The 17196-nt window shown below is 37.3% G+C and overlaps 1 protein-coding gene across 3 annotated transcripts in view; it reads right to left on the reverse strand.

Annotated features, from left to right (window-relative positions):
- UGGT2 (UDP-glucose glycoprotein glucosyltransferase 2) overlaps positions 1-17196 on the reverse strand; it is a 251796-nt gene that overhangs the window by 128152 nt on the left and 106448 nt on the right. For all 3 annotated transcript variants that reach the window (XM_019039934.4, XM_055360304.2, XM_063697472.1), the window contains exons 15-17: positions 16750-16885; positions 9512-9646; positions 6480-6644 (exon numbers count right to left, since the gene is read on the reverse strand). In XM_019039934.4, coding sequence (XP_018895479.4) covers positions 6480-6644; positions 9512-9646; positions 16750-16885 — 436 coding nt within the window. The remainder of the gene's footprint in view (positions 1-6479; positions 6645-9511; positions 9647-16749; positions 16886-17196) is intronic.

The raw sequence follows: 17196 nt of genomic DNA on the forward strand, positions 1-17196 counted from the left end.
TGTTTAATCCATCTTGTTAAGTTTTGAACGTGGTGAAAAGTAGGGGTCCAGTTTTGTTTGTTTGCATATGGCTAGCCAACTATCCTAGGACCATTTATTGAATCGAGGATCCTTTCCCCACTAATTTTCGTCAACTTTTCAAAGCTAAAATGTTTGTAGGTGTCTGGCTTTATTTCTGGGTTCTCTATTCTGTTCCATTAGTCTATGTGTCTATTTTTGTACCAGTACCATGCTGCTCTGGTTACTGTAGCCTCGTAGTGTACTGTGAAGTTGGGTAATACTGTGTCCAGAATTGGTGGGTTCTTGGTCACACTGACTTCAAGAATAAAGCTGTGGACTCTCGCGGTGAGTGTTACAGTTCTTAAAGATGGAGTGTCCAGAGTTTGTTCCTTCTGATGTTCAGATGTGTTTGGGGTTTTTTCCTTCTGGTGGGTTGGTGGTCTCGCTGGCTTCAGGAGTGAAGGTGCAGACTTTTATGGTGAGTGTTACAGCTCTCAAAGGTAGCGCGGACCCAAAGACTGAGCAGCAGAAAGATTTACTGCAAAGAGCAAAAGAACAAACCTCCCACAGCATGGAAACGGACCCAAGCAGGCTGCCACGGCTGGGTTGGGCAGCCTGCTTTTATTCCCTTATCTGGCCCCACCCACGTCTTGCTGATTGGTCCATTCTACAGAGAGCTGATTGGTCTGTTTTACAGAGAGCTGATTGGTCCGTTTTGACAGGGTGCTGATTGGTGTGTTTACAATCCCTGAGCTAGCCACAAAAGTTCTCCAAGTCCCCACTAGATGAGCTAGACACAGAGCACTGATTGGTGCATTTACCAACCTCCAGCTAGACACAGGGTACTGATTGGTGTGTTTACAAATCTTGAGCTAGACACAGAGTGCTGATTGGTGTATTCACAATCCCTCAGCTACACATAAAGGTTCTCCAAGTCCCCACTAGACTCTGGAGCCCAGGGGCTTCACCTAGTGGATCCCACACCTGGGCCGCAGGGGGAGCTGCCCGCCAGTCCCGCGCCTTGCACCAGCATTCCTCAGCCCTTGAGCAGTCAATGGGACTGGGCGCCGCGGAGCAGGGGGCAGCGCTCGTCGGGGAGGCTCGGGCTGCGCAAGATCCCACGGTGCCGGGGCAGGGTGGGGTGGGGGTGGGGGGGAGGCTCAGCCATGGCAGGCTGCGGGTCCCAAGCCCTGACCCAGGGGGAGGCAGATGAGGCAGCGAGAATTCGAGCACAGTGCCGGCCTGGCGCACCCTCTTTAGCCGCTGGCCCGGGTGTTAAGCCCCTCACTGCCGGCCGCCCGCCGGCCTCTCCGAGTGCAGGGCCCGCTGAGCCCACGCCCACCCGGAACTCGCGCTGGCCCATGAACGTGGCGCCGAGCCCTGGTTCTCGCCCACGCCTCTCCCTCCACACCTCCCCGCAAGCAGAGGGAGCCGGCTCCGGCCTCGGACAGCCCAGAGAGGGGCCCCCACAGTGCAGTGGCAGGCTGAAGGGCTCCTCGAGCATGGCCAGAGCAGACGCCGAGGGCAAGGAGGTGCTGAGAGTGAGCAAGGGCCACCAGCACATTGTCACCTCTCAATATGATGCCTTCAGATTTGTTCTTTTTCTTGGAATTGCCTTGGCTATTTGGGCTCTTTTCTGGTTCCATATTAATTTTAGAATAGTATTTTCCAATTCTGTGAATGATGACATTGGCAGTTTGATATGAATAGCATTAAATCTGTAGATTGTGTTGGGCAGTATGGCCATGTTAACAATATTTAGTCTTCCAATCTGTGAGCATGGAATGTTGACCCATTTGTTTGCATAATATATGATTACTTTCAGCAGTGTTCAGTAATTATCCTTGTAGAGATCTTTCACCTCCTTAGTTAGCTGTATTCCTAGGTATTTTATTTGTGTGTGTGTGTGTGTATGGCTATTGTAAATGGGACTGCATTCTTGATTTGGCTCTCAGCTTGAATGTTATTGGTCTACAGAAATGCTACTGATTGTTGTGCATTAATTTTGAATCCTGAAACTTTACTGAAGTAATTTATCAGTTCCAGGAGTTGTCTGGTGGAGTCTTTAGGGTTTTCTAGGTGTAGAATCATATCATCAGTGAAGAGAGATACTGGACTTCTTTTACTATTTGGATGCCTTTTATTTATTGCTCTTGCCTGATTGCTCTAAGACTTCCAGTACTATGACGAATAGGAATAGTGAGACTGGGCATCCTTCTCCTGTTCCAGTTCTCAAGGGGAATGTTTCCAGCTTTTGCCTGTTCAGTATGATGTTGGTTGTGGGTTTGTCATAGATGGCGTTTATTATTTTGAGGTATGTTCCTTCAATGCAGTTTGTTGAGGGTTTTTATCATGAACGGATGTTTGATTTTATTGAATAATTTTTCAGCATCTATCAAAATGATCACATTTTTAAAATTCTGTGTATGTGGTGAATGACATTTACTGATTTGTTAATGTTGAACCAACCTTTCTCAGGAGTGAAGCCTATTTGATTACGGTGAATTAATTTTTTGGTATGCTGCTGGATTCAGTTTGCTAGTATTTTGTTGAGGATTTTTCCATCTATGTTCATCAATGGTACTGGCCTGTAGTTTTTTCATTGCATGTTTGCCAGGTTTTGGTATCAGGATAACACAGGTTTTGCAGAATGAGTTAGGGAGGCATTAATCACTCCTCCTTGGTTTTTTGGAATAGTTTCAGTAGGATTGGTAACAGTTCTTCTTTGTACATCTGGCAGAATTCAGTTATGAATCCATCTGGTCCAGGGCTTTTACTGGTTGGTAGGTTTTTTATTACTGATTCAATTATGGAACTCAGTATCAGTCTGCTCAGGGTGTCAATTTCTTCCTGATTCAATCTTGGGAGACCAGGAATTTATCCATATCCTCTAGATTTTCCAGTTTGTATGCATAGAGATCTTCTGAGGATCTTCTGTATTTCTATGGGATCAGTTGTAATGTCACCTTTGTTGCTTCTGATTGTGCTTATTTAGATCGTTTCTCCTTTTTCTGTTAATCTAGCTAGTGGTCTATCGATCTTGTCCTTTCCAAGAGCTAACTTTTGGTTTCATTGATTCATTGTATAAATTTTTGGGTCTCAATTTTGTACAATTCTGCTCTGATTTTAGTTATTTCTTTTCTTCTGCTAGCTTTGAGGTTAGTTCATTCTTGTTTTTCCTAATTCCTCTTGGTGTGATGTTAAGTCATTATTTTGAGATAGTTCTAAATTTTTTTGTTTTTGTTTTTTGTTTTGAGACAAAGTCTTGCTCTGTCACCTAGGCTGGAGTGCAGTGGCTGTATCTCGGCTCACTGCAAGCTCCGCCTCCCGGGTTCATGCCATTCTCCTGCTTCAGCCCCCAGAGTAGCTGGGACTACAGGCACCGGCCACCACGCCCAGCTAATTTTTTTTTGTACTTTTAGTAGAGATGGGGTTTCACCGTGTTAGCCAGGATGGTCTCGATTTCCTGACCTCGTGATCTGCCCGCCTCGGCCTCCCAAAGTGCTGGGATTACAGGCGTTGAGCCACCGTGCCTGGCGATAGTTCTAAATTTTTGAGACAGGTGGTTAGCACTATAACTCTGAAAACTGCTTTTGCTGCATGCCAGAGATCTTGGTATGTTGTTCGTTTTCATTTATTTGAATTTTTATTATTGCTGCCTTAATTTTAGTTTACCCAAAAGTGACTTCAAAAGCAAGTTGTTTAATTTCTATGTAATTATGTAGTTTTGAGAGATGTTCTGAGTTCTGATTTCTATTTTTATTCTACTGTGATCCATGAGTATGACTGGTATGATTTTGACTTTAAACAATTTATTGAGACTTACTTTATGGCCAAGCATATGCTTGATCTTGGAGTATGCTCTGTGTGCAGCTGAAAAGAATAAATATTCTGTGGCTGATGGGTGGAATGTTCTGTAGATGTCTATTAGGTCTAACTGATCAGTGTCCATTTAAGTCCAGAATTTGTTAGTTTTCTGCCTCGATAATCTGTCTAACACTGTCAGTGTCTAACACACAATAGAAATGGCAAGAAGCCAGCTAAGAATTTCATGACAGGCTCAAAACCTCATGTACCAATATTAACCTTGAATATAAATGGCCTACACGCCTCACTTATAAAGCACAGAGTGGCAAGTTGGATAAAAAGCAAGACTCATCTGTCTGCTGTCTTCCTCCTTCCTCAGCCTTTTGAGTAGCTGGGACTACAGGCACCCACCATGATGCCTGGCTAAGTTTTAAGTTTTTTGTAGAGAGGTTTCACTGTGTTGCCCAGGCTGGTCTCAAACTCCTCAGCTCAAGCGATGCTCTTGGATTGACCTTCCAAAGTGGTGGGATTACAGGCATGAACCACCATGCCTGGCCTAAATTCTTTTTTATTTTTGTCTGACTGGGTTAGTTCAATAACAGTGGGTGAGTTGAAGTCTCCCACTATTATTGTGCAGCTGCCTTAAGATTTTTCATAGGTGTGGAAGTATTTGTTTTACGAATCTGGGTGCTCCAGTGTTGGTGCATATATATTTGGGATAGTTAACTCTTCTTGTTGAACACTTTATAATTATCTATTGTTGATTTCAAGTTTGTTTTATCTAATAATAGCAACCCCTGGTTTTGTTTTGTTTTGTTTGCATGATAATTCTCAAACCCTTTACTTTGAGCCCATCTCCTGTAGAGAGCAGACAGATGGGTCTTATTTTTTATCCAACTGCCACTCTGTGCCTTTTAAGTGAGGCACTTAGGCCATTTATATTCAAGGTTAATATTGGTACATGAGGTTTTGATCCTATGTGAAGTTCTTAGCTGTCTGCTTTTCAGTTTCTATGATGTGGATGCTTTATAGGGTCTGTGGGCTATGTACTTAAGTGTGTTTTTGTACCATTCTTCCATTCCCTTGAAGAGCTCTTGTAAGGCTGGTTTAATGCTAATGAATTCCTTTAGTGCTTGCTTGTCTGGGAAAGATTTTATTTCTCGTTCACTTATGAAGCTTAGTTTGACAGGATACAAAATTCTTGGTTGGAATTTCTTTTCTTTAAGAATGCTGAAAATAGACCACTGTTGTTAGTCTGATGGGGTTTCCTTTGTATGTGATCTGCTTTTTTTCTCTAGTTGCCTTTAAGATTTTTACTTCAGCACTGACCTTGGACAGTTTGGTGAGTATAAGCCTTGGTGATGCTGACTTTGTATAGTATCTCACAGTGTTCTCTGAATTTCTTGTAACTGAACGTCTACTTCACTAGCAAGATTAGGGAAATTTTCTTGAACTATTCCCTCAAATATGTTTTCCTGGTTGTTTACTTTTTCTCCTTTTCTCTCAGGAATGCCAATAATTTGTAGGTTTGGTTCCTTTAACATAATCCCATATTTCTTGAACACTTTGTTCATTTTTAAAAATTCTTTTTCTTTTCAGACAGGGTCTCGCTCTGTCATCCAGGCTAGAGTGCAGTGGCATAATCATGACTTACTGCAGCCTCCATCTCCTAGGCTCAAGTGATCCTCTTGCCTCAGCCTTTTGAGCAGCTGGGACTAGAGGCACTCATCACCACACCTGGCTAAGTTTTAAGTTTTTTTGTAGAGCAGAGGTCTCACTGTGTTGCCCAGGCTGGTCTCAAACTCATCAGCTCAAGCGATCCTCTTGAATTGACCTCCCAAAGAGGTGGGATTACAGGTATAAACCACCATGCCTGACCTAAATTCATTTTTGTTATTTTTGTCTGACTGGGTTAGTTCAAAAGACTGGTTTTCAAGCTCTGAAATTCTTTCTCCTGCTTGGTCCAGTCTATTGATAAAGCTTTCAATTGTATTTTGAAATTCCTTAAGTGATGCTTCTATAGCCTATGCATTTCTATCAGCTGATTTTACTTTGGGCTGTGTGGTTTGTCCTACAAGCTAGTAGATAGCCCTTATGAATAAAAGCCAGCTAAGGCCAACATGGCAGGGTATATACTTGATCCTTGTTACTGGGATAATCTCTCTGTTGTCTCAGGCAATGGGCTGATCTGTGGTGTGCACAGTGGTCTGGGCTCCCTGCTCAGACATGGTGGGCAAGATGGGCAGGGCCAGGCTGAGCAGGCCTGCCTACAGGTACCCCAATGGCAGGCACAAGCACCAACACTGAGGGAGAATACAGTGGGCAACCACCAGGTGTCTAGAGGTGTGCCTAGGCATGGAGCTGGGAAACCTCCTTGGCTCCAAGTTCTCTGCAGAGGGAGCGGGGTAGCCTAAACTCCTAATCGAGGACAGTGGGTGTTCCAGATTCCTGAAGATCTGCCTGGGCATGGAGTGTAAAGGGCCCCACTGCACCACAGTCTCTGCACAGGCAGGGTGGCGTGGCTTAAGCTGCTAAAAGTATCATTTTAAAAATCACTATGAAATGATCAGAATGGAAATTTTTTACCAAATTAACTTCTGTCATTAAAATGTTTTAATAAAAATATCATTTATAAATATTCATCATGTATTTTCTTATAAATGCTTACCTACCAAAAAAACTTCTCTTTGTAAATATACAGATGCATCCATCATTCTTTGAAGAACAGCCATTTTTAATTCATTAATATTCATCTCTTCATGTTTAAAGGGTTCACCATTATAAAGAGCTTGAGGCAAAGGACCCAGGCCAGTCATCTTATAAAAGCTTGCTCCAGCCTATTCAGTTAAAAAATATCAGAGTGTTAAACAAAATATGATTGTTTGAATAATAAACATAAGAAAATGGAACACAGCCACATTTTTATATGCCATAGGAAAAAACATCCATTTTGCTAACTTTATCTGTCCTTTCCAAACATTGCCTAAAGAAAAGTAATTTACCTACAAGGAGTCAAAAAACTTTTTATGTAAAGGGCCAGAGAGTAAATATTTTAGGCTTTGTGAGCCACTCAGTTTCTGACATAGTGACTCCACTCTCGTTACAGCACAAAAGCAGTCATAGACAACATATGAATAAACAAGTATGGCTGTGTCCCCAAAATATTTACAAAAACAAGCAGTGGGTGGACTTGCTGATTCTTGGTATAGAGTACGACATTTACTTAATAAAAATCCAAACATTTATCGGCATCAGAGACTTATTTATCCCTGTATTTATATGTTCAATAAACACTTATTCAATCCTGCCACCTGCATTAGGCTAGATACTGTGATTATAGAGCTGAAAGTCTTTTCTCAAGGGGTTCACATACAGACAGACAAAACACAGGCATGTAGAAGACTCTATGGGGCCCAGGAGAAGCACCTAATCAAGCTGGAGTATGGAGAGGAAGGGATCATACAGGTCTTCTTTTAGGGAGTCATACCAAAAATCTTAAAGGCTTAATAAAAATTTGCCAGGGAGATAAAGTAGAGAAAGACATTCCAAGTGAAGGGAATACAGCAAGAGAAGTAAGAGTGCGGTATACTTATGCAATGGTAAATTCACAGTTGATATGGTTTGGCTGTGTCCCCACCCAATTCTTATCTTAAATTGTAGCTCCCACATTTCCCACATGTTGTGGGGGGACCCAGTGGGAGGTAATGAAATCATGAGGGCAGATCTTTCCCATGCTATTCTCGTGACAGTGAATATGTCTCATGAGATATGCTGGTTTTATAAGGGGGAATTTCCCTGCACAAGTTCTCTTCTCTTGTCTGCCATCATGTGAGACATGCCTTTCACCTTCTGCCATGATTGTGAGGTTTCCCCAGCCACGTGGAACTGTAAGTCCATTAAACCACTTTCTTTTCTAAATTGCCCAGTCTCAGGTATGTCTTTATCAGCAGCGTGAAAATGGACGAATACAGCAGTGTTTACAGGGTGTGAAATATGGGGGACAGCTATCAGATACGGAGTTAGAGAGGGGTGTAGGCAGAGGCCAGATCATGAAGGTCCTCAACATTTGAATTTTAGCTTATGAGTTAAAAAGTGACTAAATAACTCATTTGCTATCCAATACTAAGTATTATCATTATTATAGCCAACATTCTCACAAATACTCTAGGAAGCCAAGTACTACTATTACATCAATTTTACAGATGATAAAACAGATAGAGAGAGATTAAATCACTTCTTATGTTACACAGCTACAATGTTTTGGAAGTGGAATTTGCACCCAGATCTGTCTGACCAAGAATCTGAACTCTTAACCACTGTACTATACTATCTATACATTTAGTGGGCACCTACTATGTATTAGGTTTATGAATGCATGTAAATGATATGCAAACTCTCTCCTAAAGAAACTTATAGTTTAATAAGGATAAACTCCTCCACTCCTTTCCTTCTTGGCAATGGCATCGACACTACCAGTTAGTTGTTCAGCTGAACCCTGGGAGTTACCCTTGACAATTTCTCATCTCTGCTCTACCTTATCCAATCCAGCAGCACCTGGAAGGTACTTCCTAAATAATTCAAATATGTCCATTTTCTCTGCCTCCACTTCTTCCAAAAGCCTACTAGTCCATCTCACATCTCTCACCTTATGTTTCCTAATACATATCACCACACCTACTCCTCCCCACCAACAATCCATTCTCAACAATGGAGAATGCTCTTTAGAAAAAAAATTGCATGTCACTGTCACTTCACTACTTAATGCCTTTCAGGTTTTTCACTGTTGCCAAGAGCTTCTACTGACATGAGTGCATTAAATGTTGTTCACAAGACCCTGTATATTCAGACCCCTTGCTTGCCTCTCCAGCCTTATCTCCTCGACTGTACCCTATAACACAGGAACAACGTATGCTTTCAATCTACACAGTAGCAATATCAGCTTCTCTCAATTCCTTTACATCTCAGACCTCAACATTTTTCTCTGACTGGAATGTTAATCTCTTACAACCCCCTTGTTTTCTTTTGTCTAACTTTTCCTCCTGCTTCAGGATTCTGCTTAAATATCACTTCTTCAGAAAAGTATTCCTTATCCCCATGCCCCAGAGCATTCCTCTTTCAATGTGTTGCGTATTTGGTGAGTCCCTTCTAATGAAGGCTCATATACATTAATTTTTGGAATTTCTTTGTACTATTTCTCTTTCTCTGAAAATTTCTTTGAGTTGTTGCCTTTTTTTTTTTTTTTTGGCTCTTTCCGAATCTTCTGGGTTGAGTCTCTAATTGTTCACCTTTTAAAAAATGATAAGTAAAAAAATATATGTTTATGATATATGACATTTTGATATTAATATACATTATGGAATAGCTAATAAAGCTAATTATCATATGCATTACCTCATATACTTCTCATATTTTGTGGTGAGAATCCTTAAAATGTACTTAGTAATTTCAAGTATAAAATATGTCATTAACTACAGTCACCACCATGTACACTAGATCTCTTGAACTTATTTCCCTAGTCTAACTGAAATTTTGTATCCTTTGACCAATATCTCCCCAATTCTGCTATCCCCAGCCTCTGGTAACCCCCATTTTACTCTGTTTCTGTGAGTCTGACTTTTTTTAAAGATTCTACATGAGTAGAGATCATGTGGTGTTTGTCTTTCTGTGCCTGGCCTACTCCACTTAACATAATGTCCCAACTTACCTTTCTTTCTTCATCATATTTAGAATGAATTCCCAAAATATCCCAAATATTAGCATGAGGAAATGTATTTTGGAGAACACTCTTCACATTGTCCACAGTGAGTATATTTTGATCCTTCTTCACTTTTTGGTACATCTGTGAAAATTTAGATATTATAATTAATTTTCTTCTTATAGCAATTAGTTTTCTTTTTTTTCCTTAGCATGCAGATAGATTTTTATTTTGTAAGTTCAAAACATACTAACTACATATACACACATACCACATAAAAATAATTTTAACCATATATCATCTTCTAATAAAGATGGTTTTAAAATATTATATAGTTTTCAAAAATATAACAAATTTATGTTTTACTCTATTTTGATGAAACCAGACACCATTATTCTTAATAATGATTACCTTTTCTAATGTATGTGTAATATATTCTAATATGACATTTCAGAAATGCTTTCATTTTTTATTGCTTTTCTGTAATTTTTTTTCTTTTTCTTTTTTTTTTTTTTTTTGAGACAGGGTCTTACCATTGACTAGGCTGGAATGCAGTGGTGTGATCATGGCTCACTGCAGCTTCAACCTCCCAGCTCAAGCAATCCTCCCACCTAGCCCCCTGGGTAGCTGGGACTACAGGAACTTGCAACCACACCTGGCTAGATTTTTTGGTACTTTTTGTAAAGATGGGGTCTTGCCATGTTGCTCAGGCTGGTATCGAATTCCTGGGCTCAAGCAATCCACCTCCTGTGGCCTCCCGAAGGGCTGGGCTTACAGGAACTTGCCACCACATCTGGATAAATTTTTTTGTATTTTTTGTAAAGACAGGGTCTTGCCATGTTGCTCAGGCTGGTCTCAAACACCTGGGCTCAAGCAATCTACCTGCCTCGGCCTCCCAAATAGTTGAGACTACAGGCATGAGCCACCATGCCAGGCCTTACTAGTAAGTATTTTGACTAAACTTTCTCTGCACCTCTACTCTTCCCCAGTCTCAAATATTCTAAACACACTTGTAGAATGTAAGCTGTTATTCTTTTTATCTTTTCTCATTTCTTTCTTTAATAAGTACTTAGAGATCCTCTATGACCCAGGTGCTGTTTTAGGTTTCGCACCAAGAGAGATGGCATCTCTTGAGTAGACGACTAAGCTGAGACATAAATATGAACACTGAGCTAGCATTAAGACATTCTGGGGAAAGAAACTTACAAGCAGAAGGAACAAGTAGTAAGTACAAACACTATTAAGCAGCATTTGATATATCACTGAAGAATATTGCTTTTGGTCCCAATTTACTTAAGTCATTATTGCCAAACATAATCTTCATATTGTGGCTAAAATGATCCCCATGTTATATTCCTCACAGTAAGAAATTAGTATTCTTTGCTCTCCCTTTATCACTGTAAACTTTGTACCCTATTCCTTTAAGCAGCAGCACAGGTATGTAATTAGACTGAAGAGTTTCATTTTAGGAGTTTTTCAATTTAGGGGCAAGTTTTCTCCTCCTATCAAAGTAGAACATAATGTGATCATAACTCAAAAGAAGTGAAAAGTTCAATCTTCTGTAAAACATAAATGGAGGTAAACTTTGTACCCTATTCCTTTAAGCAGCAGCACAGGTATGTAATTAGACGGAAGAGTTTCATTTTACGAGTTTTTCAATTTAGGGGCAACTTTTCTCCTCCTATCAAAGTAGAACATAATGTGATCATAACTCAAAAAAAGTGAAAAGTTCCATCTTTTGTAAAACATTAATGGAGATCACAAAAATGAGACTCCGAATAAAGCAAAAGATATAGGAAAAGTCATTCAGATTAGTCATTTTACTAACTAGTCACCTGAAAATATTAGATACTCCTATAAAATAAGGTAGTCAGAATGCCTCACGTAAGTTACTCAGACATATCAACTCAATCCTCTTACACATTTTTAAATTTTAAAAATTATTTTGTAACTTGGTAAGCAAAGAGGAATACACATAACATACACATTATGAGGCATAAATAACAAAATAAACAATTCTTATGAATAAACCACGTAACATAAGAAATGGAACATCACCAATGCCATGAAGTACAACTTCTCTCCCAATCCCATTTTCTTGTGCTTCAAGAGATGCAAGCATTGTTTTGAATTTGCATTTATCATTCCCTTTCCTTTTTGAATTCTAGAGTTTTATGCGAATAAGTATTCCCATACTTAGTTTTGTTTGCTTCTGAGCTTTAAGAAGTATATGGTATGGTGTTAGTCTTCTATGACTTCATTATGTTTCTAATACATCCATGCTCTTGCATATGATATTTCATTCTAATATGCCAAATTCTACTTATCTATTTTGCTACTGATATGTATATTTGTGTCATTTTTATCATAGTTTGTTGCTATTCTGAATGATTCTGCTAACAATAGCCACCTAAGGTGCAGGTACAAGAGCTTCTCTTAGGGTGAGGGTGTGTGTGTGTGTGTGTGTGTGTGTGTGTGTGTGTCTTGTCTGTAGGAAATGTGGAAATTTAACTTCAAATAGTGAATTATTATCAGATTGTTTTTCAGTGTGGCTCTGCCAATTTAGATTCCTACAGGCAGGGTAGCAATGTAAAGGCATTCCATTGCTCTACATTCTCATTAACACGATACCTTCAGCTTTCTTAATTCCTGCCAAATTACAGGGTATAAAATAATCTTGTGGTCATAGTCTTTATTTGCATTTTTCAAATTTGTAAGATAATTATCTTGTTTAGTTACCATTAATGGTAATAAATATTTACCACCAATAATTTCAGTATATTTTTATTTACCATTAATGCATCCTCTATTTTAAAAGTTATTTTATGCATTTCTCCTCTTGGGTCATTGGTATTTTTCTTTTTGAATTGTAGGAAATGTTTACATCTCATGGAATATAAATATTTTATTGGCCATATGTATTGTAAATACTTCTCCTGCTTATAACATGTTTCCCTATTTTTTAATGACATATTTTAATGAGCACTGGTTTTCATTTGTAATTTAGCTGAAATTATCAGTATTTTCCTGCAGACTTAGAGCTTTTTAAGTTTTATCTAGGAAACCCTTACCTTGAGGTCCTAACTTCTAAATGTTTTAAAGTTTTGTTTTCCACACTTACATTTTTAAGCTAACTCAAATGATTTTTACACAAGGTGTAAAGTCTTATTTACTTGCATTGGTATAGCCACTGTTGAACCACAGTTGTTGTAAGTCCACTCCCATTTACTGTAATGTCACTTCTGTATTCTTAAGTTTTGGGACCCCCATGTTCTTCTGATAGATATGTCTTTCCCTTGAACCAACACCACAAACTTTATACATCTTATTACCTGGTATGACAAGTCCCATCACTTTATCCTTCAAAGTCTCACCCATTTTGAGTCTTCATTCTTCCATATAAATTTTAAAATAAAACATCACATTTCACAAAAATCCCCAAAATTCCAGTTTGGTCGGAAATGCGTTGAATTTATAAATCACTTGCAGAAAACAATATAATTATGAAGTGAAATATTTCTATTGATAAACATGGTAGAGCTTTTCATTCATTTAGGTAAACTTTCATGGCTATAATTCCAAATTTTCCCCACAAAACTGACCTTTCCCCCCAGCCCCCAGGTTTCCTAAGTATCTTTTATTTGCTTGCTCTTGTCATTGTAAATGTAGGAGTCATTACAGAAACTACTCTCATGAGGATAAGGATTGTTGGCTATATTTGTTATTAATTTATCCAAGCACCTAAAACAGGGTGTGGTATGTAGTAGGCATTTAATAAAACTGATGAAAATAATTAATAAATATTTGTTGTTAGAAGAGAGAAAAGCAACTGATATTAGTATACTGATCTCATATCCAGTTACTTTACTAACCTCCTGTGTCAAATCTCACAATCAATGGATTCTTTGAGTCTCCTCTGTAGGCAACTCTGGAATTTTAAATAAAAATTTGTTTCTTTTAAATATTTTAAATGAGTATTTCCTTTACTTATCTTATTGCACTGACTGGAACTTGAGGATTATACTTGAAGTGTTGACAGTGGGTACCTTATCTTTTTCCATTTTTAAAAACAATGCTTTCTATCATTTTACTGCTAAGATGTGCTGTCATCAATTAACAAAATTCCCTTACATAATAGTTTGCTAAACATTTTGTTTCTTTATGAGTTTTTTAATCATAAAAAAGCTTTGAATTTTTTCAAATGTTTCTTGTGCATATTCTTGAATAATATATTAACATGGTGAATTATATTTAGAGATTCTTTGAATTTGCAAATACTTTCTTTTATTCATTAGATAATCTCACCTTGTCATGATAATTTACTTTTTATATACCTGCTGGATTTCTTTTGTTAATATTTTATTTAGGACTTTGGCATACATATTCTCAACAAAGAATAGCCTATAATTTTTCCTTTTCTCTTTTTGTCAGGCTTTGACATCAGATTATATTAGATTCATAGACTGATTTAGGTAATATTTCCTCTTTTTCTATTCTCTAAAAGATATTTTAAAGACTGAAATTATTATTTCTTCAAACATTTGAATATTTGGTAGAATTTGCTGTGCTAGTTTTAAAACATGGTCTCCAAATTCTTCAACACTCCTTCCATTGAGAAGTGGGTATATGAATCTGAATCTGTGACTCTTTGATAAACAGAATACAACGGAATAAACTGAAAGTAATGATGTACCCATCTCTGAGCCCAGGCCTTAAGAGTCTGGAAGTTTATACCTGGTGTGCTCATCCGGAACCTAACCTCTATGATAGTTTGTCAATTTTATTTGTTTTTTCAGAATATCAACTTTTATATTCTTGATCCCATAATTGTATTATTTCCTAGTTCATTAATGTATATTCTTATTACTTTCCATCTACTTTTTAAAAATCAGTTACTCATTTCTGAATGGTTAACCAGTTCTTTTAACTCCTTTTCTAACTAAAAGACATATTTTCCTCTTCTGTTTTGAATGCAAAATCATCTCATTCTCTGATTGTTGGATTTTATATTTGCCTTTAAAATTAATCTTAAGTGTATTGTTAAAATCTTATATATTTTTACTGATTTTTAATCTGCTTCACCTATTAAAAAATGTTGAAATAACCTACTACTATTATAGTGAAACTGTCCATTTATCTCCCTTGCTATCAAATTTTGTATTGTATATTTTGAAGCTACATACAACTTTAGTACTTTTTCTTCAAGTTTATTTCCCCTAATATTTTATGGCTACCTTAGATTTCATTTGTGACAGTCACCTTGTGTATAATTTTCTGTCTTTTTATATCTTTTCTTCTAGTATGCTAAAGTTTAATTTCCTCACACTTAATATGGTCACAGATATGGTTGGATTAACTTTAATATTTGCTATTTGTTATCACATTTCAATAACTTCCATATATTTTATTATTATTTTGGTCTTATATTCTTCTTCTCTCTTTATAGTGCTAAATAGCTTCAAATTACTTAATTGAGATAAGGTAATTAGCTCACTGAAAACAGGCAAACACTTTTAAAAGATTTTATAATTCAGGTATTTTCCTAAAAACTATGCCTTGTTCAAATTATTTCCCCTTCTCCCTCTCCTTCTAATTGTTTAGCACAACTTACAGGCTGTGCCACAAATTTAATACTTACTTTTATGCTGCTTTGTATTAAACCCTGTGGTTTCAAGTATAATTTGTTTTTCCAGATTATATATTAATAGTATTGTGCTGAACACTGTAGATTAATGCCATCACATGTAAATTAATGTCTGATAAAAAACACTTACAAAACAGAGATTCAATATTGATAATTAAGATAACTTAGGTAAAGATAATTTCTGAATATCTTCAGGTTTCTAAGTTTTGAATATCATAATGATCCTTTACAATAAAATGGTTGAATCTTGAATCTTAATAAAAGATGTAACTCAAATTGACTATGTCCCTTTTAAACTCTTACACCAGTAAGTTAGTAAAACAAATAAGCTGAGACATAATATTGACGCATATTCCATGGCACTATTTTATAGAGCAAACTGTACCCCTGCCAAATCACTGAAGTGTAGTTTCTATACTCTAGCTCAGTGAATTAATAAGGTATTTAATGATTTTCCTGGGAGTTACAGAAGTAGGGTAGGAAATTTGCACTACTTTGGAAATTCCTTTCTCAGTTGGAAGAAGTCATTCCTTGATATAATATTGATTCACAAGCTAAAGCCCAATGAATACAAAAATGAAAAAAAACTTCTATTTTATAAGCTATGACTTATTTTATAAGTTATTTTATAAGCTATGACTTGACTTTTCTTAATAACAACAATATAGCTCTTTAATACATATATATTTCCACAATGATCCATAACAGAATTTCAAAACCTCAATTATGAAATAATCTTACTATCTCTTGTTCTTCCTGAATCAGGTTCTTACCAATTTCTAACATCTGTTATATGATCTCTTTGTCAGATTCTGTATCAATCTTACCTCTTTCACACAGTTTGCTGTCAATAAATGACTTCCCCCTTCTTTGAAACTCTCTAGGAAGTGTCTATATGCTATGTCATTCAGAATATTTAACTCTGCAATGATTTTTTGTTTTTCCATGAGACAGGCTCTCTCCATTGCCTGGGCTGGAGTGCAGTGGCTCGATCTTGGCTCATTGCAGCCTCAACCTTCTGGGCCCAAATGATCCTCCCACATCAGCCTCCTGAGTAACTATGACTACAGGCATGTGCCACTGCACCTGGATTTTTTTTTTTTTTTTTTTTTTTGGTAGAGACAGGGTCTCACTGTGTTGCCTATGCTGGTCTCGAGCTGCTGGTCTCAAGCGATCCTCCTGCCTTGGCCTCCTAAAATGCTGGGATTATAGGCATGAGCCACTGTGCCCAGCCTGCAATGATCTCTTTAATCAAAGCCTAGTTCAAGAATTTTTTCTTAAATAATCATTTTCTATTAATATGTTTTCCTCTAAAGTTACATATACAATTTAAATTACTTTATTGGCTGAGTAAACCTTAGTAAATTCAAATATCTTGGTAGAACCTCAGTTGCCTAATTTATAATGTGAGGATAATATGTACTTCAGAAGGGAGTTACAGAAAACAAATTCATCATCTGTATTAATCTCCATGATAGTTTATAAACTTTGAAATGTTACAATAATAAATGTAATGCAAAAATTGTACATTCTAAAGAAATCATAATATAGTAATGCAAAAATTTTACCTTCTAAACAAATCATATTTAGTGCATAAACTCACGTGTACTATAGAAATAAATGCTTCTGATATATCAAATTCTTCTGCAATATAGTTGAAAGCTCGCCAAAGAGCAACTCCAGCATCATTTGCTCCATCAACTTCATCATCTGTATTAAGAATGAACACAAAACCAATTCTGGAAAAAGAAGATGAATAAGGACTGTTATAATTACCTCTTGAATCACAATAAACCATTATTTAGAAACGTTATTAGACTACAATATCTAGATGGAGAGAATGTATTAATAGACAGAGAAAAGGAGAATTTTATGACTTCAAAAGTTTGAATGTAATGCCTATTCACCAAAATCCACATAGCTACTGGATTCCTGCAAAATATCACTCTGTCTCCCTCTAGTGCTAACATTATCAAATGGCCATGTTCTTTTGTACAAAAAGGGTAAATATACTCTTTTTTTTTTTTGAGACAGAGTCTCGCTCTGTCAC

This window comes from Gorilla gorilla, chromosome 14 (genome assembly GCF_029281585.2).
Source record: "Gorilla gorilla gorilla isolate KB3781 chromosome 14, NHGRI_mGorGor1-v2.1_pri, whole genome shotgun sequence".
NCBI lineage: Eukaryota > Metazoa > Chordata > Mammalia > Primates > Hominidae > Gorilla > Gorilla gorilla.